This window comes from Pelophylax lessonae (genome assembly GCF_965119305.1).
Source record: "Pelophylax lessonae genome assembly, chromosome: 4".
NCBI classification, from domain to species: domain Eukaryota; kingdom Metazoa; phylum Chordata; class Amphibia; order Anura; family Ranidae; genus Pelophylax; species Pelophylax lessonae.
Window position 1 is genome coordinate 82091779 of NC_138771.1, and position 20099 is coordinate 82111877.

The 20099-nt window shown below is 42.2% G+C and overlaps 1 protein-coding gene across 1 annotated transcript in view; it reads left to right on the forward strand.

Annotated features, from left to right (window-relative positions):
* The window catches only part of CEP152 (centrosomal protein 152), a gene marked incomplete at its 3' end in the record, with an annotated part of 87018 nt that overhangs the window by 54031 nt on the left and 12888 nt on the right, over positions 1 to 20099 (forward strand). The window contains exons 16-20 of the mRNA XM_082254674.1: positions 8834 to 8962; positions 9080 to 9215; positions 9305 to 9472; positions 15616 to 15885; positions 19202 to 19333. Coding sequence (XP_082110800.1) covers positions 8834 to 8962; positions 9080 to 9215; positions 9305 to 9472; positions 15616 to 15885; positions 19202 to 19333 — 835 coding nt within the window. The remainder of the gene's footprint in view (positions 1 to 8833; positions 8963 to 9079; positions 9216 to 9304; positions 9473 to 15615; positions 15886 to 19201; positions 19334 to 20099) is intronic.

Below are 20099 nucleotides of genomic sequence, written 5' to 3' on the forward strand. Positions count from 1 at the left end.
CTCTCTCCAGCTCCAACACATCCCTCCTGAGGACTGGCGACCAGAACTGGACAGAATACTCCAGATGCGGTCGGACCAGTTTTATAAAGTGGAAGGATTATAGTCTTATCTCTGGACAAGGTCAACAGTCTTGTGGGATTTCAATGCAATGCCGTGAAGTAATGCAACCATGGCAAGCATGGCACGTAGATGGATGGATTGACGGCACACTGAATGTGCTGTCAATCGGGATAAGGATGCGCAGGCGCCAGCGACGTAATTGAAAGAAACGGTGGACAATATTTCCTAAACTGCACAATACTTTTAAAGCCAACAACTTTTAAGTCTTTTTATTTTGCTTTATATGGTGCAAAGTCATCCAGGTGAGTTTACTGCCATTTTATCATTCAAATTTGGAATGAATGTACTTTACTGGACGAAAACCACATACACTGTTAGAAATTTGAGATAAAATGTCCATCCTGCTCTTCAGAATTTTCTCACCACTACGGTCAAAAATGAATGTCCGTTTGACCCCACCAACAATTAGAAAATTGAACAGATGTTCTTAAAATTAAAAATTTCACTTTAGGCTGGTTATTCATGTAGCATTTGGGCCACCCAGTCTATCTGCTATTTGGTTGACAATATATGTTTATGATGAAATCCTACAGAATTCAGTCTAGTGATGAGCTCAGGCGTGTTTGTATCCTAATCCAAGCCCATATGAGCGAGCCCACCAGGTACTGGGCTGATCATCTGCGGCCAGAGCATTCCCTGCCCTGCAACCGCACATATACAAGGTGGGTAAGGAATGCATTGGCCACTTATGATTGGCCCAGTACATTGACAGCTTCCTGGCAGCCTCACACCTCAGGCCAGTTAGGGCTACGATCCAAATGTGCCTGAGCTTTATCCCTAATCCAGACATTTGAGGTTGCACTAAAATTTGAAGGCCTTGCTCACACGGACGTACTTAAGCGTACACCCATGTGAGGGCCATAATTTGCCTGAAGGGGGTGCTCAGGTGTTATAGTATCTGTGTGCAGCCAGTTCCGTTCTTGTCAGTTGGGACACAGTAGCTGCATGGACACAGCCGATTCCCCCAGTTTGACACCCATGTGGGTGCAGGTGCAGGTTCCTGAAAACAGACCATCTATATTCGGGGTCCAGCACAGATGCCTAGCTATGCCCCTGTGAAATAGGCTTAAATTGTACATGGATAAATATGATTATTTGATAATATATTATTCCATAGCAACCTTTTCAGTATGTCAAAGGCTATTGATCAGGTAGGGCAATTGTTTTGTGTGCAAACATGAAATAATTGTGACCACATGGCTGATATGCAAAGCATTGTTTTAAATGTTCCTGCTTTTTAGCTTTATTCATATTGGTCTCTGATCCTGTCCATTATAGTGATTGACTGATAGTGATGTGGGGAGGACAGGGCCACTAAAAACTTCAGGAGATGAGGTTACTTGCTTGTTTTATCTTCCTGGGCTTCAGTGCTTTCAAGTTTCTCTGCACCGTATGTGAATATTCATACTGGCACCTAACAAAGCTTTACATGTCTTCCTAGGATTTTGGTGCTTTAAAGTCACTCTAAACTATGTCCTTTATTCTTCATTCACATCCATTACTTAAATCGATACTAAAGGCACAAATTATTATTATTATTCTTTTTTTTAAAATAACAAACGGGTTACACTTACCTGCTCTGTGCAATGGTTTTGCAAAGAGCAGCCCTGATCCTCCTTTTATTGAGTCCCCAATAGAAAACTGCTTGCTTATGGGAGCACTCCTGTGTGCTTGCTCCCGAGCCCTGCTCTGTACGTCCATTAACACATAGAATGGGGCTCAACCCCACCTCCACTTTCTTTTCACTGGCTGTTACTGGCAGACTGACAGGAGGCAATAGCTTTTGTTGCTGTGTCTAAACCAATAGGGAGAGGATTGAGATCAGACACACAAGTATTAGGGGGACTCTTGGCGGGAGCAGCACACAGAAGGTTTTTTACCTTCATGCATAGAATGCATGAAGGTAAAAACCTTCAGCCTTTAGAACCACTTTAATGGTTCTGTGATCTGGTTTTTCATAAAACTGTTTCCTACTTTGTTTTTGGCTCCATGTAACGTCCTTCATCCCCCCTTCACCCTGTTTTTTTTTTTTTTTACCACTCACTCTTATTTGTTTGGAACAAGTAGAGTAGTGCAGATTATTTGCGGTTATGAGCACTGCTCTATTCACACTGCACATCCAATAATAAAGTCCATACTCCATCTAAGGAGTGAGCAAGGGTGGTTGGCTACATTCCTACATACAGTGGGACCATAGAGAACAAAGGTAGCCACCCTCTAACAGGAAGTCAGATCACAGCAAGAGAAAAAAAAGAATTCAGGGAAGGCTGAGAGCAATAGAAAGGATGTTTTGGACTCAAAAATATAACTTTTTTTTTTTTTTATTTTAAACCATAGTTTAGATTCACTTTAGAACACAGTAACTACATCCCTCTTTCATGTTATTGCCTTCAGATCACTTTTTTCTTCCACAAAGCAGATGCAGCATAAATCAGGCATTGATCCAGTGACAGCTGCAGTTTGTTTATTATCTTATTCCTGACACCTGCGCCATCACATAATCCCAGAAACTTGGAAAAGCGTGACATCTGTGTATACACCTACCATTGTATTTGCTGCATAGTCTAGAAATTAAAGTCTATTGCGTAGACAAAAGTTATAAGCTAGACATGAGAGCAGTAATAGAATCGTATAGTGTGTCTGGACTGTCCGTGTCTATTTTGTTATTTTCACCCTTGTAGGACTGGTAGAGCATCTTCATTGTGCAGTTTCCCCCTCCCAAAATAAAACAGATAATTTTTTTTAATCTTACTACAATCCCACTCGTTTTTTTGCTTCTTTTAAAATGGATCGGCATTCTACTGGGTTCTTTGATTTTATATCAAACCGCATGGTATAGTGTCGGAACAGTTCAGTACGGTACGGTATAGGTTTGCTTTTCCACTAAAGTAGTACTAAAGTTAAGTGGGTGGGATAACAACGGGGTGGGTGGGATTCTCTGACCAATCAGTGGCTAGTAGTGACTGCATGCAAAGGATTGTGGGATATGGTACCAGTTTGGTACCTGTTGGAACCACAATCGAGTAGGTACTGTTTTTTTTCAGAGCCGTACCGTACCGTACTGTTCGGTTCCATGCAGTGGAAAAGCAAACCTATACCGTACCGTACCGAACCGTTCCGACCCTATACCATGCGGTACCAGCAGTGGAAAAGCACAAAAGCGTGCCGAACCGGTACGGTTCCATGCAGTGGAAAAGTGCCATTAGTGGAAAAGTAAACCTATACCGTACCGTACCGAACCATTCCGACACTATACCATGCGGTACCGCAGTGGAAAAGCAAACCGGGCCAAGCAGGGCCGAGTAGAGCCGAGCCGGTACTAGCCGGTACTTGCAGTGGAAAAGTGCCAAAAGTGTCCTAATCACCTCAATCAGCCTCTCCCAACCTCTTTACACCAGATGCAACCCATAAAATTTTCAGGTTTTGAAGAACTCTTACTAAAACCAATTAAAGGGATATTCAAGTCTTGTTTATTTTCTCTCTAAAATAACAAAAATTTAATTTTTACCTGCTCTGTGCAATGGTTTTGCACAGAGCAGCCTGAATCCTCCTCTTTTGGGGGTCCACGCCGGTGCTCCTGGCCCCTCCCTCATGCTGGGTGCTGTGGGGGCACCCAAGCAGGCGCGCTCCTGACCCTGAGTTTCTGTGTGTCCATTCACACAGGGAGCTGTGACTTGGCTCTGTCCCCTGATTGGCTCACTCATAGAATGCATGAAGGCAAAAAACCTTGTGCTTTTACAACCACTTTACTTGGGGAGGTCTGTGAGAAAATGCCCCTTACATTGGTGGTCAGTAGGAAGCATGCAGCCTTTACAGTAGAGGCTTAGGCTGGCCATACATGTTCAATTTTTTTGTACAATTTTCCTTTTGTTTTACCTTTTAGACTATGTAGTGCCAGGGCCTGCCTATATGGATACAATTGAAAGTTGTTTAGTTTGGACCTCATATTGTTTTTAGTAAATCTAATGGAAAATTGTACAAGATAATTGGAACATGTATGGCCAGTTTTAGTCTCCAGTATTGCCTGATATCTCACTGCAGCCCCTATTACTGACTTGCCACGCCTTGTTCTGCATTGTCTGTGTAGCAAATGCAGGACTTTGCTTCCTCATGTCAGAGCCTCCTGTAAGGAGAACAATGAGCAGCACAGTAGTAACATCACCATATTTCTCCCTAAAGCGGATCTTCAGTGCAGCTGAGCACCACAAACCAAAACACTATTTCAATCATTTTTATTATTTAAAGCAAACTCCCCCATCCTTCCATGTCTCCATGCTTTTATTTAGGTGAGAAATAGCTTTGAAAAACACCCCCTAGCATTTCTGGCCATGGCCATCTTCAGTAAGGGCAAATGATTGATTCATGTAGCATTTACTTCCTGCCCTTAGCTCAAGTATGCATGCAGGAGAGTGTGCGGAGCTGAGAAAACCCCTCCTCCTCTCCTGAAGACTCCTGGGATGTATGGACATCATTTGCCTAGGCATAAAACCAGAAAGTAACTGAAGAAATGTTAAAAAAAAAAAGTTTAAAACAAGTAAATATGACATACTTTCCTATCGATTTACTAATGCTAGCAGCATGAGGATTACAAAATAATCAATGTTGATTGGGAGAGTGAAGTTCCACTTTAAATCTCCTAAGAGTCAGTGACAGAAGTGCCTAAAGCCTCCTACACACTATTTTTTTTTTTTTTTTAGTTCAATCCAGCTCAGGTCAGAGCTGCTGTACGAACAATCCGATGTTAGTACAGCAGTCTCCCCTGCTGAGCTTTTGTGTTCTGACAGGGGAGCCCCCCACCAGAACACTCCGGTCAGCACTTCCAGCCATTGGCTGAGAACGCTTTTCGGGAGCCGCTTGACCAACCTTTTTTGATCATGAGCCTTTGACAGAAGCCGGACAAATGTTTACTAGGCTTAAGACAGGCCATAGATGGTGCAAAGTTTTTTCCTGCAACTATGGGGCGGCTAGGAATAATTGCAAGCCTGCCTGTGTGGGCAGGCTGAATGTACGAAGTTGATCAATCAACTTGGGTACAACCAGCCTGCCCACACATGGTTCGAATCTTGGCCGGTTCCTGCTGAACCGGCTGAGATTTAAACTGTCTGTGGCCAACCTTAGATCCTACACTGTGGATATACAGCTATGAAGCTGTAGGTACTCAGGCAAGGAAGCGTACTGCTAATTTCAGAAGGAATTCGAGACCCAATGGAGATTTGTTCAGGGTACTGCTTAGGCACAAGTAATGTGTGTGTGTGTGTGTGTTATATATATATATATATATATATAATATACAGTACAGACCAAATGTTTGGACACACCTTCTCATTCAAAGAGTTTTCTTTATTTTCATGACTATGAAAATTGTAGAGTCACACTTCAAGAGGTAGTCACCTGAAATGGTCTTCCAACAGTCTTGAAGGAGTTCCCAGAGATGCTTAGCACCCCAAACCATCTCGATGCTTAGCACCCCAAACCATCTCGATTGGGTTCAGGTCCGGTGACTGTGGAGGCCAGGTCATCTGGCGCAGCACCCCATCACTCTCCTTCTTGGTCAAAGGTGTGTTTGGGGTCATTGTCCTGTTGAAAAATAAATGATGGTCCAACTAAACGCAAACCGGGTGGTATAGCATGCTGCTGCAAGATGCTGTGGTAGCCATGCTGGTTCAGTATGCCTTCAATTTTGAATAAATCCCCAACAGTGTCACCAGCAAAGCACCCCCACACCATCACACCTCCTCCTCCTCCATGCTTCATGGTGGGAACCAGGCATGTAGAGTCCATCCGTTCACCTTTTCTGCGACGCACAAAGACACGGTGGTTGGAACCAAAGTTCTCAAATTTGGACTCATCAGACCAAAGCACAGATTTCCACTGGTCTAATGTCCATTCTTTGTGTTCTTTAGCCCAAACAAGTCTCTTCTGCTTGTTGCCTTTCTTTAGCAGTGGTTTCCTAGCAGATATTCTACCACGAAGGCCTGATTCACACAGTCTCCTCTTAACAGTTGTTCTAGAGATGTGTCTGCTGCTAGAACTCCGTGTGCCATTGACCTGGTCTCTAATCTGAGCTGCTGTTAACCTGCGATTTCTGAGGCTGGTGACTCGGATGAACTTATCCTCCGCAGCAGAGGTGACTCTTGGTCTTCCTTTCCTGGGGCGGTCCGCATGTCAGCCAGTTTCTTTGTAGCGCTTGATGGTTTTTGTGACTGCACTTGGGGACACTTTCAAAGTTTTCCCAATTTTTCGGACTGACTGACCTTCATTTCTTAAAGTAATGATGGCCACTCGTTTTCCTGTACTTAGCTGCTTTTTTCTTGCCATAATACAAATTCTAACAGTCTATTCAGTAGGACTATCAGCTGTGTATCCACCTGACTTCTGCACAACACAACTGATGGTCCCAACCCCATTTATAAGGCAAGAAATCACACTTATTAAACCTGACAGGGCACACCTGTGAAATTAAAACCATTTCAGGTGACTACCTCTTGAAGTGTGACAATTTTCATAGTCATGAAAATAAAGAAAACTCTTTGAATGAGAAGGTGTGTCCAAACTTTTGGTCTGTACTAATATATATATATATATATATATAATATATAAAATCTTGCAACCATGTTCAGTGGAATGTGCATTCAATGCCCTGGCTCCTGCAGACTCTCCTCCTGCCACAGGTCGTTACCGAGGTACAGACATTCAGTTTCAGGTTTGAAGGAGGTATTAGTGGACTACATGTACAATGATGTCACCACACTTGCACTGCATTGAAATCGGGGAGTTGATTTACTAAAGGCAAATATACTGTTCATTGCAAGTGCAGTTGCTCAGGATCTGAGGGGAAGCTCAGTTCACGCTATATTTGCCTTTAGTAAATCAACCCCAATGAGTCCTTCTGCAATGACAGATGGGACATGTATTTTTTCCATTCTCAGATTCCTGTCAATTGCATGGCTGTGCCGAATTTAAAATTGGACGGTGGAAGAACCCCCAGACATTGTAAGTGAGTGGAGGGCTGGAGATTATGACCGTATTTAATGTTACACCCTAAATTTGGGTGTGACATGTAACACAATACAAAAGATGGGCTTTTTTTTTTTTTTTTTTAAATTTTGGGATGAATTAGGTTTAACCACTTTACCACCGGAGGATTTTCCTGCTAAAAGACCAGGGGTTTTTTTGTGATTTTTTACTGCGTGACTTTGACGGACAATCGCGCGGTCGTGCGACGCTGTACCTAAACGAATTTCACGTCCTTTTTTTCCCACAAACAGAGCTTTCTTTTGGTGGTATTTGATCACCTGTGCGATTTTTTGATCACGCGCTATAAACAAAAAAAGAGCGTAATTTTTGCAAAAACAACAATATTTTTCACTTTTTTTTATATGAAATTCCCCCAAAAATAAATGTAAAAATCAAAATTTTTTAAAATTTTCGGCCAATTTGTTTTACGCTACCTATGTTTGGTAAAAAAAATCACAAAAAGCGTATTTTGATTGGTTTGCGCAAAAGTTATCGCGTTTACTAACAAAGGGAAAGATTTTTGTCATTTTTGGTGTTTTTTTTTTAAACGAGTAATGGCGGCGATCTGCGATTTTTTTTTTTTGCGGTACTGCGACATTGCGGCGGATAGATCGGACCCTTGACTGACATTTTTGACACTTTTGGGGGTACCAGTGACATTACTGCAGTAATCAGTGCTATATATATGCACTGTTACTGCAAAAATGACACTGGCAGGGAAGGGGTTAACAGTATTGGACAGGGAGGGGTTAAGTGTGTCCTAGGGGCGTGTTTCTAACTGTGCAGGGACAGGTCTACTAGTGTAAAAACAAAGATCAACAGTTCTACATAGTAGAACTGTCTGATCTTCACTTTTACACAGGGAGAACTGACAGGCGGCTTGTTTACATAAGCCGCTCTGTCTTTCTCCCGCTGTACCGGCGATCGTAGTGTGACCGGCGGACATCGGGTCCGCCAGTCACACTCCCGCACTCCTCCGTGAACGAGCCAAGGCGGGCGCGCGCCTCAGCGGGCGCGCGCCCGCCCGCTATTGGCTCTGGAAGGAGTGACAGGCGAGCGACGTAGACCTACGTCACTCTGCCTGGCCGGGGCCGACTGCCGCAGTAAATATACTGTGCGCAGTCGGCAAGCGGTTAAAGAGGTTGTAAACTCGTTTGTTTTTTTTTTTTGTTTTTTTACACCCTGCAAGAGAAAGACATAATGAGCTAGTATGCATCGCATACTAGCTCATTATGCAATACTTACCTTAGAACGAGCCCCCGCCGTGCCGCTCACTCACCTCTATGACGGGCGACATGTCCAGTCGCCCGTATTCCGGGATCGCGGCATCCGGCCATCTGATTGGCCGGAGCCGCGGTGATGGCCGACAGTCACGGCACGGGACTCTGAAGGAACGGCACGATCAGCCGTTCCTTCAGAGCGCATGCGCCAGTGACGTCACTGGCGGCATGCAAGGTAAATATCTCCTAAACGGTACATGTTTAGGAGATATTTACAGTACCTATAGGTAAGCCTTATCATAGGCTTACCTATAGGTACAAGTTGTAGAGGAGGGTTTACTTCCTCTTTAAGTGCAGAGAAAGGGTAAGTGTTTATTTTGAAAGCTTTTATAAAATACTTCCCCCAAGTGTTTAGAGCTGCTTTGCAAAATTCCCTAAGTTAGTTCCTGATGAATAATCCCTGCTTTTTGTCCCAGGTGCGAGCGAACATACGAACAGCATCATGAAGACATTAAGAACCATTTAAGAATGGAGCTCAGTGAGAAGCTTGAAGCTGAAAAAGTCGAATTGTGCAAGTCATACGAGATGAAAATTTCCCAGTTACAGTAAGGATTTCTTGGTTAAATTTCCAGCGTCCAAATGGGGAGCATATGTTTTTTTTTTCTTTCAAATTATTTTCCAATCTTTGCCATAGGTAATCTCTCTTCCCCCCTATATTGCAGATCCCAAATTCATGAATTGTCCAATGAGATGACTTCAGTACAGGAGTGTTACATAGCCATGTGTAAGGAGAAGGACACCCTGGAGGACACCATCCGTGAGAGTATGAGGAAGGAATTTCAACTAAATGAGGAAAAGGTACATTGACTTACATTTCTGTTTCCTGTATACTGTATATGCAGTAGACTAAATACCTACAGGCATTCTAAGTGTATATTTCATTATAGTGGAGAGATAAGCTGCTGGAGGAAAAAGAACATTTGTTGCAATCTTTAAAAATGGAGTTAGGTGACAAACACCAGTCTGAATTGGCGGTGATGAAGGCACAGGGGCAGAGAGAAGCTGAGATTCAGTTGGCTTTGGCAAAAGAAGATTGGATAAAGGAGCAGCAGCAGGTGTGTGGTCCGTTGATAGAATTTCATGGTTGCAAACTTGCATCTTTGTTGGGTAGTATGACCACATAAAGCATATCAAATAATACAGTTCCTGTAAACAGTGCCTTACCTGTGTTTTTCACAAAAAAGTTGGTGGCTGGTGGTCCCCCCAAATCGCTCTGGAGTGTAGAAAAAGAGAGCAGCCGCACCCTGTTGAAAAAATGGGGTTGATTTACTAAAACTGGAGAGTTTAAAATGTGCCTGCAGCTGTGCATGGTAGCCAATCAGCTTGTAACTTCAGCTTGTTCAATTACGTTTGACAACAAAAAAAAACTGGAAGCTGATTGGTTTCTGTGCAGAGCTGCACCAGATTTTGCACTCTCCAGTTTTAGTAACGGAGCCGCTACTTCCTGTATAGGTCAGGCTCACTGGCGGAGTGATATCAGATGCACTCCGCCTGTGAATGGGAATACACAGGAAGCAGCGGCTTTGCTCTATACTGCAGCCGCATGCTACCCGGGCTCAGCCACAGACAGACAGAGCCACTGCCTACAAGCAAATCTCTGCAAGTACCCCCACTATTATTGCTATCACCATATACTGTGTGTGTATGTGTATTTGTATGTGTGTGTGTATATATATGTGTGTATGTAATATATATATATATATATATATATATATATATATATATATATATAATGTATATACACACACACACACACACACACACACACACACACACACACACACACACACACACAGTGCCTTGCGAAAGTATATGGCCCCCTTGAACTTTGCGACCTTTTGCCACATTTCAGGCTTCAAACTTAGATATAAAACTGTAATTTTTTATGAAGAATCAACAACAAGTGGGACACAATCATGAAGTGGAACGAAATTTATTGGATATTTCAAACTTTGTTAACAAATAAAAAACTGAAAAATTGGGCGTGCAAAATTATTCAGCCCCTTTACTTTCAGTGCAGCAAACTCTCTCCAGAAGTTCAGTGAGGATCTCTGAATGATCCAATGTTGACCTAAATGACTAATGATGATAAATAGAATCCACCTGTGTGTAATCAAGTCTCCGTATAAATGCACCTGCACTGTGATAGTCTCAGAGGTCAGTTTAAAGCGCAGAGAGCATCATGAAGAACAAGGAACACACCAGACAGGTTCGAGATACTGTTGTGGAGAAGTTTAAAGCTGGATTTGGATACAAAAAGATTTCCCAAGCTTTAAACATCCCAAGGAGCACTGTGCAAGCGATAATATTGAAATGGAAGGAGTATCAGACCACTGCAAATCTATGAAGACCTGGCCGTCCCTCTAAACTTTCAGCTCATACAAGGAGAAGACTGATCAGAGATGCAGCCAAGAGGCCCATGATCACTCTGGATGAACTGCAGAGATCTACAGCTGAGGTGGGAGACTCTGTCCATAGGACAACAATCAGTCGTATACTGCACAAATCTGGCCTTTATGGAAGAGTGGCAAGAAGAAAGCCATTTCTTAAAGCTATCCATAAAAAGTGTAGTTTAACGTTTGCCACAAGCCACCTGGGAGACACCAAACATGTGGAAGAAGGTGCTCTGGTCCGATGAAACCAAAATCAAAATTTTTGGCAACAATGCAAAATGTTATGTTTGGCGTAAAAGCAACACAGCTCATCACCCTGAACACACCATCCCCACTGTCAACAAGACAATGATCCAAAACCTAAAGCAAAATCTACAATGGAATGGTTCACAAATAAACATATCCAGGTGTTAGAATGGCCAAGTCAAAGTCCAGACCTGAATCCAATTGAGAATCTGTGGAAAGAACTGAAAACTGCTGTTCACAAATGCTCTCCATCCAACCTCACTGAGCTCAAGCTGTTTTGCAAGGAGGAATGGGCAAAAATTTCAGTCTCTCGATGTGCAAAACTGATAGAGACATACCCCAAGCGACTTACAGCTGTAATCGCAGCAAAAGGTGGCGCAAAAGGTGGCGCTACAAAGTATTAACTTAAGGGGGCTGAATCATTTTGCACGACCAATTTTTCAGTTATTTATGTGTTAAAGTTTGAAATATCCAATAAATTTTGTTCCACTTCATGATTTGTGTCCCACTTGTTGATTCTTCACAAAAAATTACACAGTTTTATATCTTTGTTTGAAGCCTGAAATGTGGCAAAAGGTCGCAAAGTTCAAGGGGGCCGAATACTTTCGCAAGGCACTGTATGTGTGTGTGTGTATATGTATGTATATATGTATGTATATATGTATGTATGTATGTATGTATGTATGTATGTATGTATGTATATATATATATATATAACCTAGGTGCGTCTTATGGTCAGGTGCATCATATGGAGCGAAAAATACGGTATACGAAAGAATCGCCAGCATGCTGCTTTTGGAGTTACTGAATATCCATACAACAGTCAGGGTGCCTTTGCTAGTGTGGTCATAAGAGTTACAATAATGGGACCCATATAGCAATCAATAAGTTGTATGCAAGCCCCTCTTCTATTCATTACTGTATCACAATATACCTTTAGATTAAAGTAGAACCACCCCTCCCAGAGGTACTTTGAGTGGCGTGTCACTTCAACATATAATGTGTCTGCAAATTTGTGCAACTGATAGCTCTTTTGCTACTGAAGTATTAGAATCCTGTTTTTCAGAGTCTCTTCTGCTACTATAAATTTGCATTTATATGCTGCGTAAAAATTGCTCAAAGCATGCACTGCTTGCAAAAGTTTAACTTTTTTTTTTTTAAATCCCCTACTGGCTCATGAACTGTAAATGTCCCGATTAACCTTTTAAAGTATTTCCCATCTGCCCCCATTCTCCAATGCTTCATTGGCTCTCTGGTGTTAAAGGCTCCAGTAGTTGAGGTTTTCGCTCACCAAACGGTACAGGTTAATGACTGAAAGCATGAATGTCACCTGGCACCCTCCTAGGCATCAAGTAGAGAGGCCAGGAGATTAGAATGGGAATTGCACTTTAAACATATTGCCTAGTTCGCCTTTGCATAAAAAAACTAAAAGGTCAACTAACACTGTACACCCCTTCCTCCTCCCTAAACCTGGTTTTGGCTGATCAGTCAGAATTGCTCTGGTTCATCCCAGAAACACTTCAAGGAGAAGAGGGAGGATTTCAAATCGCTGGATCGGCTGCCTGGGCACTGACAGCACAGCTTGCCCGGAGTTGGGTACAGCAGGGGCTGGGAAAGTGAGTAGAGTGAATGGTGTTGCTTCAGGTTTTCATTGTTTCTGTAAAGGTGAACCAACACGTTAACTTGGCTCACAATTGACTCTTACCTCAAGTTTTTCCTTTTAACTGGAGCCTACGCTGAAAGCGGAACTATACTCCCCTAGAATCAATCGATGCTCCATCCCCGGAGCTCCCAGCTGGCCGCTGACCTCTTTGGGTCCCGATTGTTGGCAGAGATGACACAGGAGCGGGAGTAAAGGATTTCAAATGCGATATGAAGGTCATTTTTTTTTTTTTTAAATATCGCATGAGATTATAGGAGCGAGTCAATTCATCGAGGTAAATACCACAAAAAAAGAAAACTCCTTTAAGTCAATTCACTAAATAACACACATTCGTTATTCATTACCAGGCAGTATTTTAACAATATACAAAATAACAATGAGGGGAACTCTGCACTGGCCAGTAATTATGCAATGTATTTGTGTGGAAATGTTCTGCCCTAAGCTCAGGAATGAAAAATTGTAACATTTCACCAGCGGGAGATTGTTCTGTTAATGAACGCACGCTGTAAAGTTTTCAGTTTCATAATATTTGTGTGCATTTATTTAGATCTTCCTCCGGTGCAGTGTTAGCATGAAGAAAAAATTGCAAAAAAAACCTGCTAAAAACGCTTAATCTAAGTGCTAAATATCGCGAAACATAAAAAAAACGCCTTCTTTTTTTAGTGAATTAACTACTCGAGACAAATACCGTTTTTAAGTTATTTTAACTCAAAAATTCATGTGTTATTTATCTCAGTGAATTAACCCCGATATTTAAACTGTCCAATGGTTTCATTCATCTCTGGCAGTCCAGTAGTGAGATGTCTTTACTCCCCATTCCTTTCTGCACTCTTTGGGAGTTTGCAGCTTTTGACATTTCAATCTACAGTATATAAGGCCTTATGCAGGCTAGTTTCTTATAAACACTGTTTATCCTGAAGGAGAAAATCAGCGTTCAACTCCCCTAAGCTGCATTTTTTCAAAACGTTCTAGGTGAGTTTTTCTCAGTTTGTGAGTTTCTTTCATTGGCCAGAATTTAAATTTATTCTGGCCATTGAAATAAACGCTGAAGTGCTAAATGTGCCTAGAGTATCATTCATTTTTATTTCATGTACTTCTATAGCGCTGTCAATTTACGCAGCCCAAAAGTGCCCTTTTGTCAAGGCAGACATCCTAAGTCTCCCGCATTTGGGCCGTGGCTCCCTGACACCTGCAAGTAAGGCACAATGTCCCAGCTGTCAGTGTTTCCCCGAGTCCAAAGAGAGCCGATGCTTCCTGTATAGTCCTGGCTCCGTCCTGTCGCAGGCAGAGTGATATCAAATGCACTCCGCCTGTGAGAGGAGAGATACAGGAGCTTCCTCCAGTGCTGCTCCTTATACTCCGGCATTGATGTGTCTCAGAGGAGCCATCAGTACCTGCCCATCAGTACCTGCCCATCCGTACCTGCCCATCCGTACCTGCCCATCCGTACCTGCCCATCCGTACCTGCCCATCCGTACCTGCCCATCCGTACCTGCCCATCCGTACCTGCCCATCCGTACCTGCCCATCCGTACCTGCCCATCCGTACCTGCCCATCCGTACCTGCCCATCCGTACCTGCCCATCCGTACCTGCCCATCCGTACCTGCCCATCCGTACCTGCCCATCAGTACCTGCCCATCAGTACCAGCCAGCAGGACCCACCAGCAGTACCTTCTTTATTATTCTATATAGCAGAGAAGAAAGTCTTCAGGTTGGCACAACTTGGGACACAAAATATTTTTTAACTTTTAAACTTTAAAATAGTCTTTTCTGTTCTGTTTCTTTTTCAAAGCTGCATCACAGCATTTTTCTGCCCTATCAATACAGAATCATCCGTATCGATACGCGTATCACAAAGGAATGCGTCACGATACATTGCTATATTGATATTTTGCGCACAGCCCTATTTAAAGCCCTGTTCCATGTACCCCTTTTATACTTTGAGCCCCTGCCCCTCCAAAGGTCTCTGCATGGCCCTGGTCCCTTCCTTTAAGAAGCTTACAATCTAAAGTCCTTAACTCGCATTCATACACGGGTTTACCAGCCTTCAGCAATTTTAGGGCGTTTGAAAAAACGGCTTATAAACTCCTCTGCTGTTAAACTGCTAAAAACGCCCATGTATGTACGGACTCCTAGAATAACATAGATGGGAGTTTAAAGGCTAACTCCACTTTCGTGAGAAAAATATAGCATATACAATTGCGACACAAGTCGTATTGTAATTGAATGTTATTAAAAATGACCTTTCCGTTTTCAATCTGCAGCACTGTCACTGTACAATGAAATATGGCTACCTGGAGCTGTTCTGTACACAAAATGTGTACTGACCACACCCCAGGAACATCATTAACTGCTTGTGTGATTAGCTCACCAATTTTCCCAGAAGTCTGCCTAAGAAGTCAGATTTCTGGTATCCCCTGAAACAAAAATGTAATTTTTGGTGAGATACTCCCAATAGGAAAGAATGTCCAAAGGGATGCAGTCCCTGCAACTTTCCTCATTAGAGCCCTGATTCTGCAGCAACTGGTTGATTATGAAACCACTCTCATTAGACTCAACTTTGCACAGAGGAACACAGGAATTTCTTCAGAATAACAAAAGGTAGGAATCTGCAACAAAGGTTGTTATAAACCTTGCAATGTACAAAGATCAACCAGAGGGAAATGTTTTTTTTTTTTTTCTCAACAAAATTGGAGTTAAGCTTTAGGGCAGAAAAAACCCCCGGCAAACGTGAGTTTAACAGCAACAGTGTGCATGAGGTCTTATGGGGTTTCTCTACTTGCTGCTTTTCATATTCTTGGTGTTATGCAAAACATCTGACAATTATTTCTTTGTTTCTGTTATAATTTTTATTATATCTTTTTTTTTTTTTTCTATTTTTTTAAATTGTTTTAGGTAACTGCAATTAAAATTGAAGATATTGAGAATCAGTGGAAACATAAGCTAGATAACGCTTTAAAACATGCCAGAGAGACGTTGATGCAGCGTTTAGAAGACTGTGCTGTACAGACTGAGCAATCATTAATTGCACAAACTGTGCTAGAAACCCAACAGCTGGAAGATCTAAAAATGAAACTCAGCAATGCTATGGTAGAGAAGGAGAAGGCCGTACAAAAAGCTTGCATGGAGCTGGAAATAAAACATCGGGAGGACATTTCCAGTCAGGTACTTTAACCAGTTCATCTGTCACACCTGTATACCCCTTATGGACCAGCGCAATGTATACATCCCTTAGATAACATTTTCATATTTTATAGTCTTTTCTATATATATATTTACATTTCAGCGATGGGCCTATTGATCCCGTAATAATGTTGTCATTACTTAAGGAGCACATTTCTTCTTTTAGTACAACGCAAAGTAGTACAGAAAAGGCTTTGTCTTGGTAAAAATATATTTTCTTTGCAATTTATAGACATTAATTTAATTTAACAAAAAAAAATGATTTTTTTTTTCTAGTTTAACCAATGCTAGTTTTAAAACAACTGATCCTGTTTAAGTACACATTTTATTCTATAGTTTTTTTTTTTCTGGCACAAAAAAATTGGTTCTGATACATAATGTGTACCAAAGTTATTTAAAAAAGGTTTTATTTATTTATTTTTAACTTTGCACTTTTTTTTTTTTATTAAATGTGTCAAAAGCTTATGGACCAAATAGGCATTAAAGAAGTTTAAATAATAATCGTAAAAAAAAAAAAATAAATCAGCAAGAAAAAAAAGACATAGGAAGAGGAAGGAGCTAACTAGGTCAGTTAAAGCAGAACTTCACTCTCTGTCAACATTGATATTTTTTTTTTTTAAACCTTTTGCTGCTAGTGTTGGGAAAGTATATCATATTAACTTGTTTAAAAATTTTTTTTTTCTTTTACATTTCTTAAAGCGGAGTTCCACCCTGGGAATAGTTTTTTTTTTTAAATAAAAATACCCCCAGGACAGTCAGGGCTAGTACATTCCACAATGGCTAGCCTCTGATTACCTTTTAGGACAAATACTTACCTTGAAAATGTATTGTCCAGCGCTGCCATCTCAGATGTGGGCAGCTTGAAGCCAGCGCGATCCTCTTCTGCGTCCTCTTCCGTCTTCTTCGGTCCCACGATGCACTGCACCGGCCCCGCCGTCACTTCCGGTGCACGCAAGCCATCCCTCCCAGCCCAGAAGCTGTTTAGAAGGGAATGACGCGCGCGCCCCGGAACTGACGTCGGGGCCGGTGCAGGCGCAATGATTCCTGGGAGCGATGACGTTCAGCTCCCAGGAATCATTGCAAAGCCAGGAAGCGACGACGGGCCGTGGCTGCCGAGGGGAGGAAGAAGGAAGTAAGGTAAGTATATTTTCTTCTATACGAGGTAAGTAAAAAAAAAAAAAAATGCGATTATCCATTTGTTTTTCAGGTGACCCGGAGCGAGAAGATGGAGGTAAGTATAAATTTAGGGTGGAACTCCACTTTACTTTCTGATTTCCAAGCCTAGGCAAATTATGCCTTTTTAGTTTTGGCTAGAGTGGAGAGGAATTAGAACATCTGTCGGTTTTTATTGCTGTCTGTGCTCTCGTTAGGGAGGCTCATCCTCTCTATTTGTCCTGTTTATCCTTTATCAGTGAAAGTATAGGAAAATCCTAAATCTTAGGTTGTCCCCAGAAAAGTAATTAAGCAAAAAAATGTCTAATGAGAACACTAGGTCTAGTGACCTGGGGGTCCCCAATATAATGCCCTTTATTTTATAGGGATTTTCATTTACTTCCTGCTTTGGCTATGGGACAGTAAGTAAAGGTAAATCTCCCCAAAAAACACCTTAGTGGTTATAGTTATAGCCCTACCTTATTCTATCCAAAATGAAAAAAAATGTTTTGCCTATACTGTAGTTCTACTTCCAGAGTTGGTTGTTAATGTTGAATACTCCCTAAATTTGTATTGTTAGTTGCAGTAGAACAACATGTTGCAGTAGAGTGAGAGGAGAAGTGAAATGCATTATCTAAAAAAAAAAAAAGTGGGGGATGATTAAAAAAATATAAAAAAGTCAGCAACTGTTGACTTTTATTATAAGGATACTTTCCTGTCAAGGATTCCAGCGATGTCTGCACCCCAAGCTGATTCTTCAATTGGCTTCCGGTCCAGGCTCCAGATTTTTAGGTAAGGGAACCCGGCAGTGAAGCCATCAGGCTTCACACAGCCAGTTTCCTACTGCACTGTGCTTTCTTTTTTTTTCAAATTCTTAATTTAATGTATAAAAGCACGCATCACAAAGGGTAACACAAAAGATAGCAGGTCAAAAGAAAAAAACTACGTAAGCAGATTGCAGTCCATAAAAACAAGTAAAGGTCACTGAGCAGGTTAAAAATGCATAACAATGCAACGTAGCATAAGAGCAATAAAATAACAACAGGTCACAAACATGGAAGTCATAAAGGAACCATCAGATGAACAGGTGTGACTGCATGAATGCATAGGGTTAAGACAGGTAGGCAGATCCCGCAGACGTCCCCCAGCTCACGGAAACGAGGCGCGCCATATGGGGCAGCCAAGTGAAATTACCTCTCAACAGTGGCCCCAATGTGCACTGTGCTTTCTGAATGGTCCTGCTGTCTACTGGGACCTGCGTATATCCCAGAAAGCAGCGGGGGGAAGGAAGGGCCAGAAATATTTAGAGATCACTGCAGCAATATCATCCAAAAGTAGGAACGGGTACCTGTCCCCTGTGTCCCCCCCCCCCCCCTAATAAAGTGCCAAATATGGCAGTGGAGGGGGGGTGCGAACAAGCAGAGCTTCCCCTTTTTGGTTGGAGCTCTGCTTTAAGCTCTGAGGGGCAGAGTGAAACCTGTTGGGGACGTGGCCTGGCAGGAGCCCAGACTGAGACCGCCATTCATTCCAATACCACTGGGTCTCCATTGATGTGCAGCGTCAGAGGATCCATCCTTTGTTCAACAGTTATTTGGAGACAAACTCCCTCCCTGGCCTGCACTCAGTGGTAGACACAGGATTGCTTTCCCTCGTAGCCTGAGCAGCTCACATTTACTGGTTCACAGTGTCAATCTATCTAAGTGTTGGAGAGCAACGACACCCAGAGCTTCATTAGAGAATGAAGGTTTGAGTTCCCACCCATTAGAACTGGAATCACAAGGCCTATTTTATATTCTGCCTCTCTGTCAATTTTTTCTACATAGCAACAGGCTTACTTTAATGCAAACATTTTATGTGAATTTTGAAACTAGATCGGCAATCCTATTTTCTGTCTTTGAGTACTTCACAGTTGTCACTCTTTGCTAGAGGCGCCTTTTAAGGTCAGGAGACTCTTTTATCCCAGTGTAAAGTTGCAGCAGTTCTAACACCTTATGTTTCTGAAAGAAAACAAAAAATGTAATATATTTGTATTCTTTGATGCATTAGTCATCAGTTTGAATATGCAGTAATTTAATATTCAGCAGTATATTGTTATGGAAAAGTTTCCACAGTGGGTTTTTAATTTTATCTTATTTTTTTTTCTTAGGTGGAGTTAGCCTTGACAAAAGGTCGTGCCAGATGGTTGCAAGAACTTACCAGTGTACCTGAATACAAAACAAACTTGCAGATTGAGAAGGAAAATTGGGAGAAGCTTAATAATCTCAATGTTGAAAAGCAGGTACATTTCATATGTTAGCGACGTGGTCAGTCACTGTTCACCTTTTAGCAATACAAATCTTACTGGAACAGATACGGGTTCACAGAAACTCTAGGTTACCCATCCCTTTAAATACTGTGTTTGGGCCAGTTTGGTTAAAGTGGAGTTCCACCCCGGGAAAGTTTTTTTTTTTTTTTAATAAAAATACCCCCGGGACAGTCAGGGCTAGTGCCTTCCACAATGGCTAGCCTCTGATCTATCCCGGGTTGCACTTACCTTTTTAGAAGAAATACTTACCTTGAAAATGTATTGTCCAGAGCTGCCATCTCAGGTGTGGACAGCTTGAAGCCAGCGCGATCCTCTTCCGTCTTCTTCGGTCCCACGATGCACTGCACCGGCCCCGCCGTCACTTCCGGTGCCGCAGCGTCATCCCTGCACAGCTTCTGGGCATGCCCAAAAGCTGATTAGCAAGGTATGACGGCGCCCGCACCGGAACTGACGTCGGGGCCGGTGCAGGCGCATTGATTCCTGGGAGCGATGACGTTCAGCTCCCAGGAATCATTGCAAGCCAGGAAGTGACGAATCGCTGTGGCCGCCGAGGGGAGGAAGTAAGGTAAGTATATTTTCTTCTAAACAAGGTAAGTAAAAAAAAAAAATTGCGATTATCCATTTGTTTTTCAGGTGACCCGGAGCAAGAAGATGGAGGTAAGTATAATTTTAGGGTGGAACTCCGCTTTAAGGGAAGTATGGCTTTTAAAAAAAAAAAATAAACAATCTTGCTCACCTA